Below are 21,006 nucleotides of genomic sequence, written 5' to 3'. Positions count from 1 at the left end.
GTTCCATCTGTGTGTTTTGTTTCATTTTGTTTTGGGGCTACACCTAGTAGTACGATTCTGTCCTCAAGGGCTCCCAGGCGATGCAGGAGACCAGGACTGCAGCCACAGCCGTGCCTGGCAAGCACGTTCACCTTGGTACTCTGGTCCGAGCCTGTATCTTATTTAATTTTCTGTGTGTGTGTGTGTGTGTGACTTGAACCTTGGGCCTCACATTTTCAAGGCAGGTGCTTTACTGCTGAGCCACATTCTCAGCCCAAAGCCTGTTCTATTGAAGAAAATTTTATGGCATATGGCATGTGCAGTATGCTGCTTTTTTCCTTCTTTGGGGAATGTGGTTGGAGGCCACACGTGGTAGTGCTTAGGCACTAACGTGGAAGTCCTTGGGGACATATATATGGTTCTGGTGATGAGATTGGTTGGCCCTATTTAGAGCACGTGCCTATTTGCTATCCATACTGTCTCTTGGGCCCCTGCACAGTTTGCCGATTGGCATTCTTCATAGAACACATGAGGTGTAGAACTTTGTAATATATAGGGGCTGGAGTGATAGCACAGCGGGTAGGGCGTATGCCTTGCACACGGCCAACCCGGGTTCGAATCCCAGCATCCCATGTGGTCCCCCGAGCACCGCCAGGAGTAATTCCTGAGTGCATGAGCCAGGAGTGACCCCTGTGCATCACCGGGTGTGACCCAAAAAGAAAAAAAAAACAACTTTGCAATATATAGAAAGTATCATATTTACTGCTGTGGTGGCTACAGAATGCTTAAAAAAAGTTAATTGGCTCTTTTCTCTTAGCTATGTCTGGTGAAAATAGAGAAAATACACTGTTTTATTCTGAAGTTCCCAAAACCATCAACAGAGCCGCAGTCCTGATGCTGTCTTGGAAGCCTCTTCTGGATCTTTTTCAGGTGCGAGTGAACATTAGTATTCCTGTGTTTCTGGTGTATCTTTGCATTTGTTTGCAGGCAGTTTATTTATTTTTTTATTTATTATTTGTTATGGGCCACACCTGGTGGTGCTCAGGGGTGACTCCTGGCTCTGCACTCAGGAATTACTCCTGGCAGTACTTGGAGCATCATCTTGGATGCCAGGGATCGAACCCAGGTCAGATGTGTGCAAGGCTAACACCCTCCTAGTACTGTCTCTCTGGCCCTAGAATCAGAAGTTTGATTGGGATTTTATATTTGAAGTGTATGTGCATAGAGAGAGTAGGAAACTTTTGGGGTAGAAGGCCTCCCAACCAGTGCTCAGGGAACCCAGAGCAGTACTTGCCCAACTAGTACTAGGAGCTAAGGTGGCAGAGCTGCAGCGGGCCCGGGCGCCTGTAGTGTTGTGGTTTACCAGGCCCACCCCACTGGTGCTTGGAGCTTGGAGCAATGCTGAGATTTTGAATTTTGTGCTGACACCTGAAAGCATTGAGCTCTGTACCCAGCCCAGTTTTAAAGGGGTCACACCTAACCTAACTGTACTTTTTTTTTGAAGGAATATAAATTTTATAAAATTAATAATTGTTTACAGTAGAGGCTGGAGCCATAGCATAGCAGGTAGGGCATTTGCCTTGCATGTGGTCAACCCGGGTTCGATTCCCAGCACCCCATATGGTCCCCTGAGCACCGCCAGGAGTAATTCCTGAGTGCAGAGCCAGGAGTAACCCCTTGAGTATTGCCATGTGTGACCCAAAAAGCAAAAAAAAAAAGAAAAGAAAACATCTTAAGCCTTTTCCCCTTATTTACCATATTCAGAAGTGTAAAAAGAGCTTTTTAATGAGGGAAGATAAGAGGGTATTTTTGTTTTTTTGCGGGGGGTCACACCTGGCGATGTACAAGGGTTACTCCTGGCTCATGCACTTGGAAATTACTCCTGGCGGTGCTCAGGGGACCATATGGGATGCTGGGAATCGAACCTGGGTTGGCCGAGTGCAAGGCAAACGCCCTACCCGCTGTGCTATCACTGTAGCTCCGAGGGTATTTTTTTTCTTAAGTTAGCATTTAATTGATTTTTTTTCCCCCATTTAAAATTTTATGCGTGTATCACTGTTTTAGCTTGGGGAAACCCTCTATCATTAGTTACAAATAATCTCTTAAAAATACCATAACAGGCTGGAGCAATAGCACAGCGGGTAGAACATTTGCCTTGCACATGGCTAACCCGGGTTCGATTCCCAGCATCCCATATGGTTCCCTGAGCACTGCCAGGAGTAATTCCTGAGTGCAGAGCCAGGAGTAACCCCTGTGCATCGCTGGGTGTGACCCAAAAAGAATATTAAAAAATATATACTGTAACAGATACTTATAAGTAGAAAATAAAAATGAGGGACAGTGGGTAGGGTGCTTGTATATCTTGAGGCTGACCTGGTTTCTATTCTGGGCAGCACTAATGGTCCCCTAAGCACCAAGGCAGGTGTTCCCCTCACTGTTGGGTGTGGCCGCGGGGGAAAAAAAAGTTGCTGGCAAATTTTTGGGATTGCGCAAAGTGTAGACTGAGTGACACCTGTGACACCAAGATTCAGTGCTGGAAGCTGCTGGGGGAAGACTGACGTGGGTGGCTTTTCTCATGTGCATCAGGCAACACTGGACTACGGAATGTATTCTCGAGAAGAAGAGCTGTTGCGGGAAAGAAAGCGCATCGGGACCGTTGGCATTGCTTCTTACGACTATCACCAAGGCAGTGGGACGTTCCTGTTTCAGGCTGGCAGTGGGATCTATCACGTCAAAGACGGAGGGCCTCAGGGGTTCACTGTAAGTTGGTGTCACCACTTCCATCTGTTTGGGGCCCTAAAGTCATCTGCAACAAAATCAGAAAGAAAACAAAACCAAAAAATTACCCACCAACTTAAAAATGTAAACAAGAAATGTGGATATTAATTTCCAATTTGAGTTATTGAAGTCACATAAACTTTTTTTTCGGGGGGGCACACCTGGCAGTGCTTAGGGGTTACTACTGGCTCTGTGCTCAGAAAGGTGCCACTCCTGGAGGTGCTCATGGGATATATGGGATGCTGGGGACCAAACCCAGGTTGGTGGTGCGTAGGGGAGACGCCCTCCCTGCTGTACTGTCACTCTGGACCCCTAAATATTCACTATATCACTGTCATCTTGTTGATCACATCGAGTGGGCACCAGTAACGTCTCCATTTGTCCTGGCTCTGAAATTTTAGCAGCCTCTCTTTACTCGTTCTTCCCAGTGGTACCACGTTGGAGGCTCTTTCAGGGTAAGGGGAATGATACCCATCATTCTTACTGTATTTGGCATATGGAATACACCAGGAGAACTTGCTAGCCTCTGCCGTGCGGGAAGGATGCTCTCGGTACCTTGCCAGGTTCTCTGAGGGAACTAGGCTATAACAGGTCTTCCAGGAGTATTGTTTTATAGTCTCTGGATCTTGGCCGTTGATGGGATTACACAGGCACGGAGGGGGGGGGCCGGGAAGTTTGTGGGTGTGGCTGCCAAGATACTGGAAAATGGAGGGTCTGGGTGGAGGAGGCCCAGTCCCAATCCGAGCAGGCATGGAGATCTCAGCCCCAGGTCCCCACACACCTGGGTTCCTCTGCCGGTTCCTTCATGTGTGAGGCTCGTCCAAACATGTGGAGAGGGACCTTGAGCATGACTGGCTGGGTTCTGGAGGTCTTCGGCTGCTGGGGCTCTGCTTGGGGCATGTTGTTGATCACATCAACCCGCCCTGCTCTTGAGGGGCCCCGGTGAAGACAGGTGCAAGGGCAAGTCTCTTGCCCCCCCTAAACATTCCATTTTAAAAATACTAAAAACACTATGTAAAAACATAATCAAGAACTTCAGTGTCCAAGGGACTGGAGTACAGCCAGTACAGATAGTAGGGTGTTTGCCTTGCACATAGCCAACCAGGGTTCGATCCCGGCATTTCATATGGTCCCCGAGCACCACCAGGACTAATTCCTGAGTGCAGAGCCAGGAGTAACCCGTGGGCATCACCAGGTGTGACCCCTTGAAAAACCATTGGTGTCCATTTTCTGATGAACTGCTAACGGATTTTTGAAGATAATGTTATCACAAGACAATCTACTTTTGGTTCTCTTGAAAGCTTACTTTATCTTAGTAGATGGTTTGAATCTGGTGTTAATTTTCAGTGTTGATAGCACTCTTATTTCTGGAGTTGTCTTTGGACACACCGAGTAGTAGCATCTCTGCTGGAGAATGTCAAGAGAACTGTGTAATAATGGCCCTGGCACAGAGCATGTGCCTCAGACCCTTGCGCCTTCTCTCTGGCCCCCAGACAGTGATCCCTCCTGGCTATCATTAGATTTTTATGAACAAGTGGGTACTGACAAAAATAGAATTATGTAACAAACTTTAATAACCATTAAAACAGATTTAGGTAACAAAATTAATCTTATTTTTTATTTTATTTTAATTTTTGCTTTGGGGGCCTCAGCTACCAGTGCTTGGGGGCTGGCTGTTTCTGGCTCAATGCTCAGGAGTTATTGGGGGACCATATATGTACTAAGGATTCCGCCTGGGATCTGCAGATGGCAAGGCGAGCACCTGACTCCTGACTGTCACTCTGGTCCCAGACAACGCTTGTAAAGTGCTATTTCAGTAGTTTGTCTCCTGTTTCCTGTTACCCTTAACTTTAGTTTTGTATTTGGGTCCCACCCAGCCATGTTGGTCCCTCCTGGTGTTTGTGGCCATGCAGTGCCAGGGATCACTGCTAGGGCTCATGGCGAGCACCCGTGTAAGGCTTGTGCTCCAGTCTCTGAACTGCCTCTCTTGCCCCATTACTCTTAATTTTTTTTTTTTTTTTGGGTCACACCTGGCAATGCACAGGGGTTACTCCTGGCTCTGCACTCAGGAATTACTCCTGGTGGTGCTCAGGGGACCATATGGGACGCTGGAGATCGAACCCAGGTCGGCCGCATGCAAGGCAAATGCCCTCCCCGCTCTGCTATTGCTCCAGCCCCTACTCTTAATTTTTAAATCACAGTTTATTTATTTGTTTTGTTGAAAAGAGTTATTGGGAGTGGAGAATAGTATAACTGGCAGGGTGCTTGCTTTGCATGTGGCCAAACTGGGTCGCATCCCAAGTATTCCATAAGGTCCCCTGACTCGCCAGGAGTAATTCCTGAGCAGAGAGCCAGGAGTAACCCCAGGGCACCACTGGATGTGGCTCAAAAGCCTTAAAAAAGTACTCTTGGGGCTAGAGATACTGTCCAGGAGTTTAGGTACTTCCTTGCACTTGGCTGACCTGGTTTCATCTTGGCACTGCATATGGTCCCCTGAGCACAGACAGGAGGAATCCCTGAGCACAGAGCTTGGAATCAGTCCTTAGCACTTCCGAGTATGGCCCCAAACCTAAAAGTGAATGAAAAGCAAAAAGATCCAACCTGAAAGACCAAGTAGGGGTTACAGCACTTGCCCGAGTTTGACCCATGTGGTCCCCTCGCCCCACCAGGAAAGATCCTTGAGCACAGAGCCCAAAGTAAGCCAGAGTAGAGCTGCGTGCGACCCCAAAAACTTAAGATTGTGTATGTATATAGGGAGGTTGTGGGGGGGCTCTTACAAGTTCAGGCATGTGGAAGAACATTTTGGGGGGCAGGAGAGATAGTGGGGAACGAAGGTACTGACCTTGCCTCTGGGTTACCCCAGTTTCCCCAGTTTCATGGCTAGTCTCCCGAGCTCTGCCATGAGTGGTCCCTGTGTACAGATCCAGGACTGAGTCCTGAGCACAGTCGGGTGTACCGAAACAAGAATTCATTTTTCTGGGGTGCAGTTACTGTATTTGCTATCTTACCTAGATGTAGAAAGGGTGCTGGCAGATGAACTTGTACGTATGTGTCTGATACTTGCCTGAAATGATATTTACTTTTCAGCAACAACCCTTACGACCCAATTTAGTGGAAACTAGTTGTCCCAACATTCGAATGGACCCAAAGTTATGCCCTGCTGACCCAGACTGGATTGCTTTCATACACAGCAACGACATTTGGATATCCAACATTGTGACGAGAGAGGAGCGGAGACTCACCTACGTGCACAGCGGTAATCCAGAGCCCTTCAGACCCGCTTTCCTGAAAGGCTGCTTTCCTGTCTTTCATTTCTTGCTTTACGTTTCAGAACTAAAGCAAGCTGGGTATTCTTTGTTCTAAATTAAAATTTTTATAATTACAAAAGAAAAATGCAGACGATAACTGGCATGTTTATTAAATAATGCTGCCCTATATTAATGGCTCTTCAGACTACACAACAGTAGCATCTTTCACATGAAATCAATTATAAATTTATTTTTTTTATCTTGTTTTTTATTTTTTTTTAGTGAAGCAAATGGTTTTTTCTTTTTGGGTCATACCTGGCGATGCACAGTAGTTACTCCTGGCTTTGCACTCAGGAATTACTCCTGACAGTGCTCAGGGGACCATATGGGATGCTGGGACTTGAACCCAGGTCGGCCACATGCAAGGCAAACGCCCTACCGGCTGTGCTATCACTCCAGCCCCATATGAAGTCAATTATATGTAAATATATTGTTTTAATTTACTTAAAAAATTTTTGGGCCACACAGTGGTGCACAGAGGTTACTCCTGGCTGTGTTCAGGATCACTCCTAGAGATGCTCAGGGGACTGTATGGGATGCTGGGGACTGAACCCAGATTAGCCACATGCAAGGCAAGCAGCCTACTCGCTATGCTATCTCTTTAGCCCCCCTTTTTAAGTGTTTTGGGTCTTGGGCCATACCTGGCAGTGCTAAGTAGCACCTCCTAGCTCTGTGCTCAGGGGTCCTTGGGATGCCAGAGATCAAAGCAGTTTTGATCTTTGTATTTGTATTCTCTGTTCAGCCCCAGAGAACTACTTGAAAATACGTCTTCTCTCTTTGTAGAGCCTATTTGTTATTTTGTCATAGGGAAACGAAATAGAATTTGTGGAATCCTATTTGTATTGTGGCAATATTTCCTTAGACTTTAGTGGTACTTTAAACACCTAAAGATGTGGATTAAGAAAAAAATAACAGTCAATCTTTTTCTCTAGAGCTTTCACACAAATGAAAGATGAGAAATGGGATATGTTGTTGTTCACTGGACAGGTGAATCAGAGCTTAAGATTCACCCCCCACCCCATGCTAAATCTGTAAATATTTCACTCTTCTAAACTAATTCAATTAAAAAGCACAGAAAAAAATTAACCTCCATAACCAAGATTGGTGACTCTGAAAGCTCCTTCCTCTAACTTTGTTAACTCTTGATACCTACAAAGCTGATTTGCTAACATCTTCATCAGTCAACTACTTTGGGATTATTTTAGAATTTAGGAAAATATATCTAGAATATTAGTGTTGACAGCAAACTTTTTGGGTCAATATTAGTATCGACAGCAAACGTTTTTTCCTTCATTAAGATAATCAGTGTTGTGAAACAGTTTAAGCAGTTTATATTAATAGAGTCAGTAAGAGTTGAAAAATCTGTTATAGCCGGTTAACAAAAACGCATTAAATTAGTGCAGAAATACAGCAGGAGCTAAGATTAGAGAATGAAATGAGACAAAGTCCTGGATCTTGAAGAAGCTGCATTAGCAAACATAGGATAGCATGATAAGAATGTTATTTTGTTTGGGGTCACACTCAGCAGCGCTCAGTGTTGCTCCCGGCTCTGCTCTTGGGGGTGCTCCAGGACCCTGTGGGATTGAATGTGAGTCACGGAGTACAAGGCAAGTGCCCTACTGACTGTACTGGGGTGTACACATACACACACACACACACCCTTTCCTTGCTAGTCTGTAGTTTGTCGGTTTAATTCATAAACCCCCAGTACACACACACAATCTCTCTCTCTCTCTCTCTCTCTCTCTCTCTCTCTCTCTCTCTCCTTCCTTGCTAGTCTGTAGTTTGTCAGTTTAATTCACAAGCCCCCAATGAACCTGACACGGTTGAGGAACAGTTTGTCATTCTCAGCAATACTATATTACAGGGGCTGGAGCAATAGCACAGCAGGTAGGGTGTTTGCCTTGCACATGGCCGAGCCGGGTTCAATGCCCAGCATCCCATATGGTTCCAGGGATAAGTCCTGAGTGCAAAGTCAGGAGTAACCCCTGTGCATTGCTGGGTGTGACCCAAAAAGAAAAAAATATATGCTATATTACGATTTATTTATTTATCAGTAAAATTGTTCTGACTGGTAAAAAAGGGCAGGCAGCATTATCTGGTTTTTCTTCTGTAGACCTGTCTGTCACACAAGGTCGTTATATAAAGATTGGCAAGATTTAAAGTCAGAAACATGACTTCCCTGAACAGTGTATCATTCTTGTTTTGTCCGTGTGTGTTAAATGATGTATTATTTCAGACTCTAATGTAGTAGTTAGAAATGGTGTAGGGCAGAGGTAACACAGTGGCTGGTGCTCGGCTTCTGGCCCCACATGCCGCTTGGCCCTCCTGCGCCCCGCCAGGTCCGCCCTGGAGACCATGCGCTGCAGAGTGGCCGCTTGTCCCAGGCACCACACCACAGCTCGGGGAGTCCGTTGGCTCCTGGTTTCACCACTCTGCTACAGCTGCCTTCAAAATAAAAGCATTCTATTTGGTAACTAGGAAAGATGAAGCACAGGGACTGGAGAGGTCATACAGCGGGGTGCCTTGCCCACAGGCAACCCAGGTTCAATTTCCGGCATCCCCTGTGGTCCTCCAAACTCCCCCAGGAGTCAGCCCTGCACATAGCTGGGTGTGTCAAAAACAAAATTCAGGAATGATAAATTTCCCTTCTATGTCTTCCAAGAGCTAGCCAACATGGAAGAGGACCCCAGGTCAGCAGGAGTGGCCACCTTTGTTCTTCAAGAGGAGTTTGACAGATACTCCGGCTATTGGTGGTGTCCAGAAGCTGAAACAAGTAAGAGGTTTATTTGTTTATTTTGGGTTGGGGGCCATACCTGCCAGTGCTCAGGGTTTACTCCTGGTTCTGGCCCTCAGGGATCAACCTCTCGGGACCATTATTTTTTTAGTTTTTTGTTTTTGGGTTGGGGGCCGTACCCAGCAGCAGTATGCAAGACTTACTCCTGGCTCTGCATTCAGGAATTCCTCTTGATAGGGCCCAGGGACCCTTCGGGATGCTGGGGATTGAACCCAGATTGGCCACAGGCTAGGCAAATGCCCTTCTCACTGCACAGTTACCTTTATTTAGTTTTTAAGTGTTTGGGGCCACATCTGGTGGGCTTACTCTTGACTCTGTGCTCAGGGATCACTTCTGGCAGGGCGCAGGGGACCATATGCAGTGCCCATGCCAGAGATTGATATGCAAGGCTGCTGTACTGCCTCTCCGGCATCGCACGTAAGAGGTTTAAAATACATCAAAGTATTAAAAAAAACAAACACTGATTAATTAAGGGCATCAATTCTGAATCTTAACTAGTAGATGTTTAAAATGATAAAGATTGGAGGGGCTGGAGCGATAGCACAGCAGGTAAGGCATTTGCCTTGCACGCGGCCGACCCGGGTTCTAATCCCAGCATCCCATATGGTCCCCTGAGCACCGCCAGGGGTGATTCCTGAGTGAAGAGCCAGGAGTAACCCCTGTGCATCGCTGGGTGTGACCCAAAAACCAAAAAAAAAAATAAATAAAATGATAAAGATTGGATCCCACCAGTAGTTGTTGAGAATATTCAGGGTTTAATCTCACCACAATGAATTAAAAGTAATTATATCATGGATCTTCATGTTTTTCAACTCCTTTTGCCAATTTCTTATTTAGAATCTTATTTAGAATCTTGGTAATATTGGTGGCAAAATAAATTATACTACGCCCATAGGCCAGAGAGATAGCACAGCAGATAGGGCACTTGCCTTGCACATAACCAACCTGTGTTTGATCTCTGACATTCCATATGGTCCCTGGAGCCCATTAGGAATGATCCCTGAGCACCACTGGGTGTGGACCAAAACCAAAAAACATATACCCACACCCTTAATGAGTTGCTATAAAAGTATATGACTGGGTACAAAATTTGCATAAGCAGATGGCTTAGTTAGCATATGAATGAATTAAAATAAAAGGACAAGAGTTACTCCATTTTCCTTGTGAATTTGAAAGTATTTACTGCCTAAGAATCTTAGAAATAGCTCTCTAGGGACCAGAGCAAGATAGTACAGTGGATAGAGCACTGCCTTGCATGTAGCCAACTCAGGTTCAATCCCCAGATCCCATATGGTTCCCCAAGCACTGCCAGGAGTAACCCCTGAGCACTGCCAGGTGTGACCAAAAAAGGGCAAACAAACAGAAATATCAGCTCTCTAAAGTAATGGCTTTCAGACTTCCTGGCCCAGCTCTAGTTGCTTTAGTGGGCCCGGTCAGTAGTAGTGTGGGCAGGGCACTTAGCCTTGCACGGGTGGCCAACCAAGTTTGATCCCCGGCATCCCTACGATCCCCTCTGCACTTCAAGGAGTGATCCCTGAGCACAGAACCAGGAGTAGGCTCTGAGTACCACTGGATTTGGCCCAAAAACCACAAAAGAAATTAGCCTTCCATAGTGCCCCAGACTATTGCTCCTTTACTGCACAAGTAAAATTGTAAAGATGGGCCAGGGAGAATGCTCGGGGCTGACAAGCGCACTGTGCATGCTGGGGCTTCCGTAGAGCACCACTGGGAGTGGCTCAAAAACATAAACATAAACTGGAAAGGGATGAAAGGGGATCGTGATATGGCCCAGGTCTTAGAATGTGCACCTTGCCTGTGTGAGGCCCTGGGCCCCATACCCGGCACTCAGTCTCCCTCTCAGTACCCCTGAAATGACCTGGGGCCCCCATAACTCACTGAAAAAAAAAAACTGAAAACAAATTTCATGAGCACTGCTTAATTTTGTTTTGTTTTGGGACCACGCCTGGCAGTGCTCAGGGCATCCTTAGTGCTGGATTCAAACCAGAGTCTCTGCTGCAGTCTTACGTTCTGGGCCCATTTCCAGTGGTACTCAGGTTTCACCCTTGACCTTGCTCAGGGATCACTTCTTTGGGGGGGCCCTCACCCAGTGGTACTTCAGGTTTATTCCTGGCTCTGCACTCAGGAATCGCTCTAGGTAGTGTTTGGGGGACCATTTGAGGTGCCAGGGATCAAACCCAGGTCAGCCATGTGCAAGGCAAGCTCCCTCCCTGTTGTACTATCGCTTCAGCCCTGTAATTCTTTTCTTAAGCAAAGAATGGTTATTTTTGTGTTTGATTTTGATTTGGGGCCACACCCAGCAGTGCTGAGTGGCTGCTTCTGGCCCGGTTGCTGGGATGTTTGGAAGACCTGGCCATGCTGGCTGTCAGACCAAGGCTTCCTCGTGCGGGCCAACGCTTGAGCCTCTAAGCCATTATCTAGTACGTGAAGATACAACTTCAAAAGTGTGTTTCCTGTTATTTAAATGTTTGGATGCACATTACATTTCATTTTTGCCACAGAAAATGAATAGGTTTTAATTAGTGTTTTAACAGTTTGATTTTACAAACTGCTTTATTTTTACGAAGACTTTTGGAGTGTGTATTTTGTGATATTTTCATACAAGGGAGCATATGTAATTTTATTTATTTACGTATTTGGGGTGTGTCATGTCCGGTGGTACTCAGGAGTTGCTCCTGGCAGTACCAGGGAAGACCATATGGGATGCCAGGGATTGAACCCGGATTAGCTGCCTGCAACCCTACCCACTGTGCCATAATTTAGGTCCAAGGGAGCATATTTTAAACATGTTATTTTTCTATCTTGTAAATTTGTGAGGGAGTGGTGGGTTTTAATTCTTTTCTAATATGTACATATTTTTAAATTTAGCTCCTAGTGGTAACAAAATTCTTAGAATTTTGTATGAAGAAAATGATGAGTCCGAGGTGGAGATTATTCATGTTACATCTCCTATGTTGGAAACACGAAGAGCAGATTCATTCCGCTATCCGAAAACTGGTAATATTTTCACTAACATAAATACAGTCATTTATGTTTTTCATACAGCATTCTGTTTGCTGTTGTCCAGTGGTAGAGCCAGTGTTGATCACTTAAACCTCAGTGTGCATGGTTTGCATAAGTGTCATTGAAGTACTTTTTGAAATTGCGAACTGTTTTTTGTTTGTTTCGTTTTTTTCTCAGTTCTGTGCTCAGGTGTGGGTCAGAGCCTGGCGGGGCTCTGGGGGCCTTGTGGGATTCCAGGGATCAGACCTGGTTAGCCACTCGCAAGGCAAGTGTACTCTCTGACCCCAGTGATTGTTCTTAATTATTCCCAAAATTGTTACTTTGTGAATATGCACAAAGCTCAGTTACTTAAGGGAATGAATTTAAAGGTGTCTGCTAGGAAATAAAGCTTTTTAAGGAATTTTGATCTTCACTTAATTTTGATATTAAATTTTTGCCATTTTAATTGTAACGAAGAGCACAGAAATCTGTTTATTTCATAGAATCAATGTTTTTCAGCCATTTTTGCGAGGAGGAAATGCCCATTAACAATTAAATTTGAGATAGGGTTCTGAAAGATGCAGTAAAGTTCTGATTCTGTAGTACTTCTGACTTAAGTGTAGAAAGGATTTGATCTGACAAAATCAATCGTACTAATCAGTCTTACTGCATTCCTTCTCTCTCTCTCTCTCTCAAGGAACGGCAAATCCTAAAGTCACTTTCAAGATGTCAGAAATAACAATTGATGCTGAAGGGAGGGTAAGTGTAGAATGTCAAGTTGACATTGTGTGTGTCACTTGACTGGTATTTACTTTTTGGCCTTACTGAGTATGCTTTGATAGATGTGGATCTTAGTTTCATCATTTTCTACTTCTAGCCGTTTGATAGTTCCCAAAGTAGATGCATGTTTGTCTCTCCCCACAGTTTTTCTTCTTCCATTTAGTTCTCCGGGTCGTTCTTTTAAAAAGTAGTAAGTCTTGGGTAAAGGGATTGGTCAGTTGCCCTGTGTGTTGGATAGCTGTCCCCGGGAAATGAGCTAGAAAACATTCCCCTTGGACTGCTTGTTCTGCTGCGTCCCATTTGGGCAATTTGGTACAAGCCACAGACATACAAGAGCTTGTTACCCATAGTTTGATTTGAGCCAGGGAGATGATTTTGGGGCAGGGGCACACACTGGGTCCCATCCCCAGGGCATGTGACTCCCTGGAAGCTCCAGGTGTGACTCTGAAGACCCTGAGCACCACTAGGAGTTGCCCTTGTGGTGTCCAGCATTTCTGGGCCCTCGCATCGAGGCCGCTGCCTGGCTGGCTGATTAACTCCAAGAGTGGCCCATGGCCCCCAGAAGTTCTCTTCTGTCATTATTGTTGCTAATTTATGATAGTCAAGGTAATGTGTTATGGTCTTGGCACACACCGTTTCCTCACCATCCCTGAAGTGCCCAAGACCTCTGTTCTGTCCCATGTTCCTCTCAACATTTTTGGGGACCGTAAGGGGCAGGTTGGGTCACACCAGGTTTTGGTCAGAGCTTATTCCTGGCTTTGCATTCAAGAATCAGTCCTGGTGGTGCTCTGGGACCATGTGGGATGCTGGAGATTGAACACGAGTCCGCTGTGTGAAAGGCAAGCATCCTCCACACTGTATTATTGCTCTGGCCCTGTAGAACTCTTTTTGAGCATAAATTTAGGATTCTAGTGTGTAGCCCTGAGCTTTCTGTTAGTTTTCTATAGCCTGTTTATCTTTTTTTAAATATCTTTTCAAGTACCTAAGTGTCATGTTGCTAAAGATAATGATTTAAGTAGACAAACTCTTATTCTGCGTCATCTACACCTAGATTCCTTTTCTCTTTTTAAATAGGTTATAGATGTCATAGATAAGGAATTAATCCAGCCTTTTGAGATTCTGTTTGAAGGTGTTGAATATATTGCCAGAGCCGGATGGACACCAGAGGGAAAATAGTGCGTATGTTCAGTTGTCACTTCTTGACACCTTACATTCTTTGCATATTAGCATCTGAAACTTTAGAAATCTGTGGCCCAGAGAGATACTACAAGGGTTAAAGTACTTGCCTTCCAGTACCCAGCCTGGGTTCCATCCTCCCAGATGGTCCCCCTCACACTGCCAAGAGTAGTCCCTGAACACTATAAGATACGGTCCTCCATATCTCCCTCGCCCACCAGAAATGTAAATGACTGTTATGTTTGTCCCATTGTTGGGAAAGACTTCCTAAGTGACTCTTCACTGTGGTCACTTGTGCTCAAAGAGTTTTTCCGGAACTGAGTGGACTTACAGATTTATTTGTATATAAGCTTAGGAACTTTCTCCCTCTCCCTCTCCCTCTCCCTCTCCCTCTCCCTCCCTCTCCCTCTCCCTCTCCCTCTCCCTCTCCCTCTCCCTCTCCCTCTCCTTCTCCCTCTCCCTCTCCCTCTCTCTCTTTTTCTTTCTTTTTTTCTTTCTTTCTTTTTCCTTCTTTTCTCTTTGGGCCACACCTGGCAATGCTCCTGAGTTATTCCTGGCTCTGCACTCAGGAATTACTCCTAGACATGTTTAGGGCACTGTTGGATACCAAGGATTGAGCCTGGTTGGCGTGTGCAAGGCAGATGGCCTACTCCCTGTATTATCTCTTCACCCTCAGAACTTTGCATTTTAATTTTCTTACCAGTTGTGGTTTCAGAGTGTAATTAGTGATTAAGTCATATAACATTAATACTCATATATAAGTATGTTCTTTTTCATTGTGTAACTTAAGCAGAAGTAGGTGAAAATGATTTTGTATAATTTTTACATGTTGTCTTCTGTAGGCAACATGAATTTCAGAACGCTAGAGTTTATTGATTTTGGAGAAAGAGAACAATTTCTCTTTTTGAAATTTACAAAACCAAGACCACCATGAGAAATGAGTTTTTAATGAAGAAATTAGTTTATGGGTACCCAGATGAAGAAAATAGAATATTTACTGAGAACTTGCTTTATTTTTTTTTTCTTTTGTTTATATAGTGCATGGGCCATCCTACTCGATCGCTCCCAGACACGCCTGCAGATAGTGTTGATCTCACCTGAATTATTTATCCCAGTAGAAGATGATGCCATGGAAAGACAGAGACTCATCGAGTCAGTCCCTGACTCTGTCACGCCGTTAATCATCTATGAAGAAACAACAGACATCTGGATCAATGTATGCAGTTCCCCCTGAACTTGGTTAAATATTTCCTCAGTGCTAAGACAAATGAAGTCTTATAGCAAAGTATCAAAATGAACCATTTTAGTTCATAGTAACCATGAATGTTATCTGCTTAGTTAGAACATTTCAAATTGGAGTGATTCCAGAACGGAGTGGTTTGTGGAGTGAGAAGTAGAGGTCACTGCAGTGTCTGCCAGCTTGCCCTTGTTCTGGGCACGTGCGGTAGTGAGCACACAGCGTTGTCAGTGCCTCTCTGAGTCAGATCTAGAAAAAAGCTTGCTCCAGTTTCACCTACTGAGCCCCTCAGACTGGAGGGCACCGAGCCTGGGCACTGGGCGCGTGTGTCTCTGAAAGCCCCCCCCCCAGACACACCCAGGAGCCTCTGACATCCCAGGGCCTTTGAGTTGCCTAGCTACTTGGCCTGAGGCCGCCCTCTCTTCCCTCTCAGCTCCTCTAGCAGTAACCAATTATCCAATAGGACTTTTCCAGGAAGAAATAAAATTAGGTATGTGTGTGAACACATCAGGTTTAAATTGAATTTTGCATTTTCCAATGTAGCAGGAAAACCTTAAGGTACAAAATAAAGCCAGCTCACTCCCTGGCTGCATATAGGATTCATACAAGTCACCTGGAACAGATGAACATCTGTTTTCCCTTCAACTGCAAGAATATTTCTTTTTGGAAAAGAAAAATTTTAAAAAATTCCTCATCATTTCTGTCATAAGATTTATGTCATAAAGTAATCCCTGTGTTATGTTTCAAAGGATTACATGGTTGTAATGAAGGATTATTAGAAATGGCTAATAAGAAAAAGCTTTGGGTTATATTTTTCTATTTTCTCCATTTGAAAACATTTCTTTCTTGGGCTGGAGCAATAGCACAGCGGGTAGGGCATTTGCCTTGCACACAGCCGACCCAGGTTCGATTCCCAGCATTCCATATGGTCCCCTGAGCACCGCCAGGGGTAATTCCTGAGTGCAGAGCCAGGAGTAACCCTTGTGCATTGCCGGGTGTGACCCAAAAAGAAAAAAAAAAGGAAAACATTTGTTTCTCAGTGGACAAAGGCTTTGACTAAAATAAGTAAATCAGAAAGGCCTAGGCAAAGGAGATCATTGTAAATACACCACACCCTCTGGCACTGTTAGTGGTTTACATTTCACAATATGTAAGTCAAATTGTTCTCCATTCTCCATCATGATTAAATTGTTTGTACAGTGCTTTATGAATGTGTATGGTGAATTAAACTATTTATTTTACAGATACATGACATCTTTCATGTTTTTCCCCAAAGTCATGAAGATGAAATTGAGTTTATTTTTGCCTCTGAATGCAAGACAGGCTTTCGTCATTTATATAAAATCACATCAATTTTAAAGGAAAGCAAATATAAACGATCCAGTGGTGGACTGCCTGCACCAAGTAAGAAACCTTTTTTAACTTGAATAGAAGTTGGGAGGAGAGGAGGGGCTTGAAAATGTTTCTTTTGTATACTTTATAAACATCAGGACATTGAACTTAATATATAAAGTAAAGGGTTGGAGAAATAGTACAGTGGGTATATTTGCCTTGCACATGACAGACCTGGGTTTGATTCCTCTAAGGCCAGCCAGGCTCGTCCCTCCTCTCCAGCCTTCCCACATTCTTTTTAAAAATTTTACTTAGCTTTGGGACCACACCTGGGTGTGCTCAGGGATCACTCCTGGTGGGGCTCGCAGAACCATATGAGGTGCTGGGATCAAACCTGGACCAGCAAGGCAAAGCAAATGCTCTCCCCACTGTACTGTCCTCCAGTTCAAGTGCCTTAATCTCTTACACTATCTCTCTGTGCCTTGGATTACTTTATAGTACATACTTCCGTTCTGTTTCTTGAAATTGCAGTAGAATATAGCAAAAATTATTGTTATGCAACTTGACACCTTCTGTCTTCAGAACCCTTTCGGCTTCCAGAACTGTAAGAACCCAGTAAGTAGCGACTAGTAAATGAATGACACGGCATGTTGCCCTTCATGACCAGTGCGTCTCATTTAGCATAATATTCCCAGGTTTCATCCACTATAACATGTGTCAGAACATCCTTCTATTTTAAGGCTGCATAATACTCCATTATGTATCTGTACCATGTTTTTACCATTCATCTGTCCACAACACATGGGTTATTTTTACTATTTTAGCAAGGCTGGAGCAATAGCATAATGGGTAGGGCGTTTGCCTTGCATGCAGCTGACACAGGTTCAATTCCTTCGTCCCTCTCGGAGAGCCCGGCAAGCTACCAAAAATATCCCGCCTGCAAGACAGAGCCTGGCAGGCTACCTGTGGCATATTCGATATGCCAAACACAGTAACAACAATCACAATGGAGACAGTACTGGAGCCCGCTCGAACAAATCAATGAACACCGGGACGACAGTGCTAAATTTTGGCTACTGTGAATAATGCTGTTCTGAGGAGTCAGAGAGACTGCACAGCAGGAAGGGCATTTGCCTTATATGTGACTGACCCAGGTTCAATCTCCAGCATTTCATAGGTCCCCTGAGCACTACCAGGAGTGATCCCTGAGTGTAGAGCCAGGAGTAACCCCTGAGTATTACCGGGTATGGTCCAAAAAAACAAACAAAAAAGAACCAGTATAAAAAATAATGTTGCTCTGAGCATGGGTGTGCAAATATTTGAGAACCTGTGATCAGTTCCTTGGGCATCAGTCCAGAAATGAAATGACTGGATTATACGGTGATTCCATTTTTTTTTCTTTTTGGGTCACACACGGCGATGCACAGGGGTTACTCCTGGCTCATGCACTCAGGAATTACTCCTGGCAGTGTTCGGGGACCATATGGGATGCTGGGAATAAAACCCAGGTTGGCTGTGTGCAAGGCAAATGCCCTACCTGCTGTTGCTATTGCTCCAGCCCCCCGATTCGGTTTTTCAATTTTGTTTTTAGGTCACACTCTGATGATGAGGGGTTACTCCTGGCTCTGTATTCAAGAATTACTCCTGGTGATGCTTGGATGCCAGGGGTCAAACCCCGATTGCTCGCATGCAAGGCAAATGTCCTTCCTGCTGTTCTGTTGCCCTGGCCTCCCTTTTTTTATTGTTTGTTTTCTTTTTGGGTCACACCTGGCTATGCACAGAGGTTACTCCTGGTGGTGCTTAAGGGACCACACGGGATGCTGGGAATCAAACCCGGGTCGGCCGCGTGCAAGGCAAATGCCCTACCCGCTGTGCTATCACTCCAGCCCCCCGGCCTCTGTTTTTAATTCTTTGAGGAACTCTCATGCTCTTGTCCAGAGTGACGACACCTTTTTACCATTCCCTTGTGTGGTACTTAAGGGTCCCAGTTTCTACTCGTCATCGCGAATACTTGGCGTTTTCTAGTTTCTCAGGTTTTTTGTCTATGTTTTGGGGTCACACCCAGGGTTTTCATGGGTAACTCCTGTCTCTGAGCTAAGGAATCACTCCTGGCAGTGTCCAGGCACCGTAGGAGGTGCCAGGGTTGACTGCATGCATGGCAAGTGCCTCTGTATTTCCCCAGCCCTCTTTCCTATCTGGGAAATAGTGAACTATATCTTTATTTTTTAAGCTACAGACATTTTCGGGTTTTCTTTGTTTTGTTTTTGTTTTTAGGCCACACCCAGTGGTGCTCAGGATACACTCCTGACTTTGCACTCGGGAATCAAACCTGCAGGGCTTGAAGAACCATATGGGATGCTGGGTTTCAAACCCGGGTCAGCCATGTGCAAAGCAAGTGCCCTTCCCTCTGTACTGTTGCTCTGGCCCCTGAACTACTCCTTAGGACTATCAGAGTAAATGCTGCCTGAACTCTCCAACTCAGTTAACTGAGGACTGAGTACTGTTGGGAGTGGCCCACCAAAAAAAGAGGGGGGCATTGGCTCCTACTCTGACAAGGCACAATGCCTGAATTCCTTTTGACAAGTGAAGAACAGTTCATAACTCCTTAACATTTCCCCCAGTGGCTTTTCAAGTAGTTTTTTGCATTTCTGAATTTCTGAAAGAGATACTCTTTCAGTCCACTAGACTTCTCTGTCAAACCTGAAGTGTAGAAATGCTTTGATTTTCTCCTGACTTTGCCTTAAGAGTCTTTTTCCTGGGGCCGGAGCTATAGTACAGCGGGGAGGACGTTTGCTTTGCACGCAGCCAGCCTGGGTTCTAGCCTCAGCATCCATAGGGCCCCCTGAGCCCCAGCAGGAGTGATTCCTGAGTGCAGAGCCAGGAGTAAGCCCTGAACACAGCTGGGTGTGGCTCAAGAAACAAAAGCGAGACTCTCTCGCACTGGGGCAGAAGCTTAGTGGGATGGAGCTCGTGCTTTGCATGCAGTAGGCCCAGCGTAGTCCTGCGGCTCACGGTCTCCATGTGCTGCTAGGAGTGACCTCAGGGTACTCAGCTGGGGTGGCTCAGACACAGAACCCAGAAATGTCTTTCACTCTTTTCACATTATTTGCACACGTCATTCCATTATTAACCCAGAATGTTACAAAGATATAAAACATGAAACCTGGGAGCTAGGGGGACACACCCAGATATGCTTGCTCCTGGCTCTCTGCATGGGACTGTATATGGTGCCAGGGATTGAACCTGGAATGGTGGTAACACAGCGCCCTGCCCTGTACTAGCTCTCTGGCTTTGAGCATTTTTAATTGAGCAGTTCGGTGGCAATAAATACTCAAAAAAATTATCACATTTAGCGCCAAAACATTTTAAATACTCTAGATAATAACTTGGTGGATTTTTTGTTTGTTTTATTTTGGCATTTTGAATCACAGCTGGTTATACTCAGGAGTTACTCCTGGCTCTGCATTCAGGAATTACTCCTGGTGGTGCTTAGGGGACTTTACGGGATGTCAGAGATCGAACCCAGTTCAGCTGCATGCAAGGCAAATGTCCTACCCACTGTGCTATTGTTCCAGCCCTCTAGATAATAACTTGAATGTTTGTTTCACCCCAAGAGATGCTCAGGGATTAGTTACTTCTCTCTGCACTCAGGAATCATTCCTGGTGGTGCTCAGAGGACCGTGTGTGGTTCTGGAGATCAGACCAAGGTCAGCCATGTGCAAGGCAAGGGCCCTTCCCACTGTACTTTCTCTCCAGCCCCAAACTTGAAGTTTTTTATATACCATCTAGGAAAAGAGAAGAATTTAGTTTTTCCGTTCTTCCTTGTCTTGTTTGCTCACGTCTGGTATAAAGTGCTAAATTGTAACTATATTTATCTTTAGGTGATTTCAAGTGCCCTGTCAAAGAGGAAATAGCAATCACCAGTGGTGAATGGGAAGTGCTCGGCCGGCATGGATCTAACGTATGTTCCTTTATTCTACTGTTAGCTTTGGTCAGTGTCTGCTGTATGGAAAATACTGGAAAGTACTGGAAATCAGCAGTCACACTCTGCGTGGCTCCGTTGTTTGGAAAGTACTAAGTGAGGGCCTGAAAGAACCCAAGTTGTTGGAAAAGAAAATGCTAGTTTACTGAATCTCACTTATTAATTTCTTTAGGTTTTCTTTCTGTTTTGGGGCCATACCCATGGAGCACAGGACTTACTCCTGGGTCTGTGCTCAGGGGTTACGCCTGGCAGGGCTCAGGGGACTATACGGGGTGCCAGGGATCAAGCTGGGGTCAGCAACGTGCAAGGCACACAAGGCTGTACCGCTCTTCTGCCCCACAGGAGCTTTATAGAAATGAAACTTCTCAGCCCCACTCCAGACATTCTGGACTGCATACCCTTGACGTTAGTACCAGGCTCATCATTCAGACCCTCTTATCTGAAAGAAAGTGAAAAGCATTACAGACTGAGTATAGAACTAACTGGTCATTTTTTCAGTTTGGAAATGTCTGACTCTCAGCTTAAAAGTCCATAGCAGAGGTCTAGAGCAACAGTTGAGCAGGCAGGCATCTTGCCTTACACATGGCCGACTTGGGTTTGTTCCCCGGCACCTCTTGTGGTCCCCCGAGCACTGCCA

General features: G+C 45.1%; 1 protein-coding gene across 2 annotated transcripts in view; it reads left to right on the top strand.

Moving 5' to 3' along the window:
• The window catches only part of DPP8 (dipeptidyl peptidase 8), a 51,708-nt gene that overhangs the window by 9,675 nt on the left and 21,027 nt on the right, over window positions 1-21,006 (top strand). For both annotated transcript variants that reach the window (XM_055125271.1, XM_055125270.1), the window contains 10 exons: window positions 797-909; window positions 2,566-2,739; window positions 5,845-6,013; window positions 8,731-8,841; window positions 11,749-11,877; window positions 12,560-12,621; window positions 13,717-13,817; window positions 14,857-15,034; window positions 16,300-16,459; window positions 20,269-20,348. In XM_055125271.1, the coding sequence (XP_054981246.1) occupies window positions 797-909; window positions 2,566-2,739; window positions 5,845-6,013; window positions 8,731-8,841; window positions 11,749-11,877; window positions 12,560-12,621; window positions 13,717-13,817; window positions 14,857-15,034; window positions 16,300-16,459; window positions 20,269-20,348 (1,277 nt within the window). The remainder of the gene's footprint in view (window positions 1-796; window positions 910-2,565; window positions 2,740-5,844; window positions 6,014-8,730; window positions 8,842-11,748; window positions 11,878-12,559; window positions 12,622-13,716; window positions 13,818-14,856; window positions 15,035-16,299; window positions 16,460-20,268; window positions 20,349-21,006) is intronic.

The sequence above is a fragment of the Sorex araneus genome, chromosome 2 (assembly GCF_027595985.1).
Source record: "Sorex araneus isolate mSorAra2 chromosome 2, mSorAra2.pri, whole genome shotgun sequence".
NCBI classification, from domain to species: domain Eukaryota; kingdom Metazoa; phylum Chordata; class Mammalia; order Eulipotyphla; family Soricidae; genus Sorex; species Sorex araneus.
Note: the sequence above shows the minus strand (reverse complement) of the source record. Positions and strands in the feature narration are given on the sequence as shown.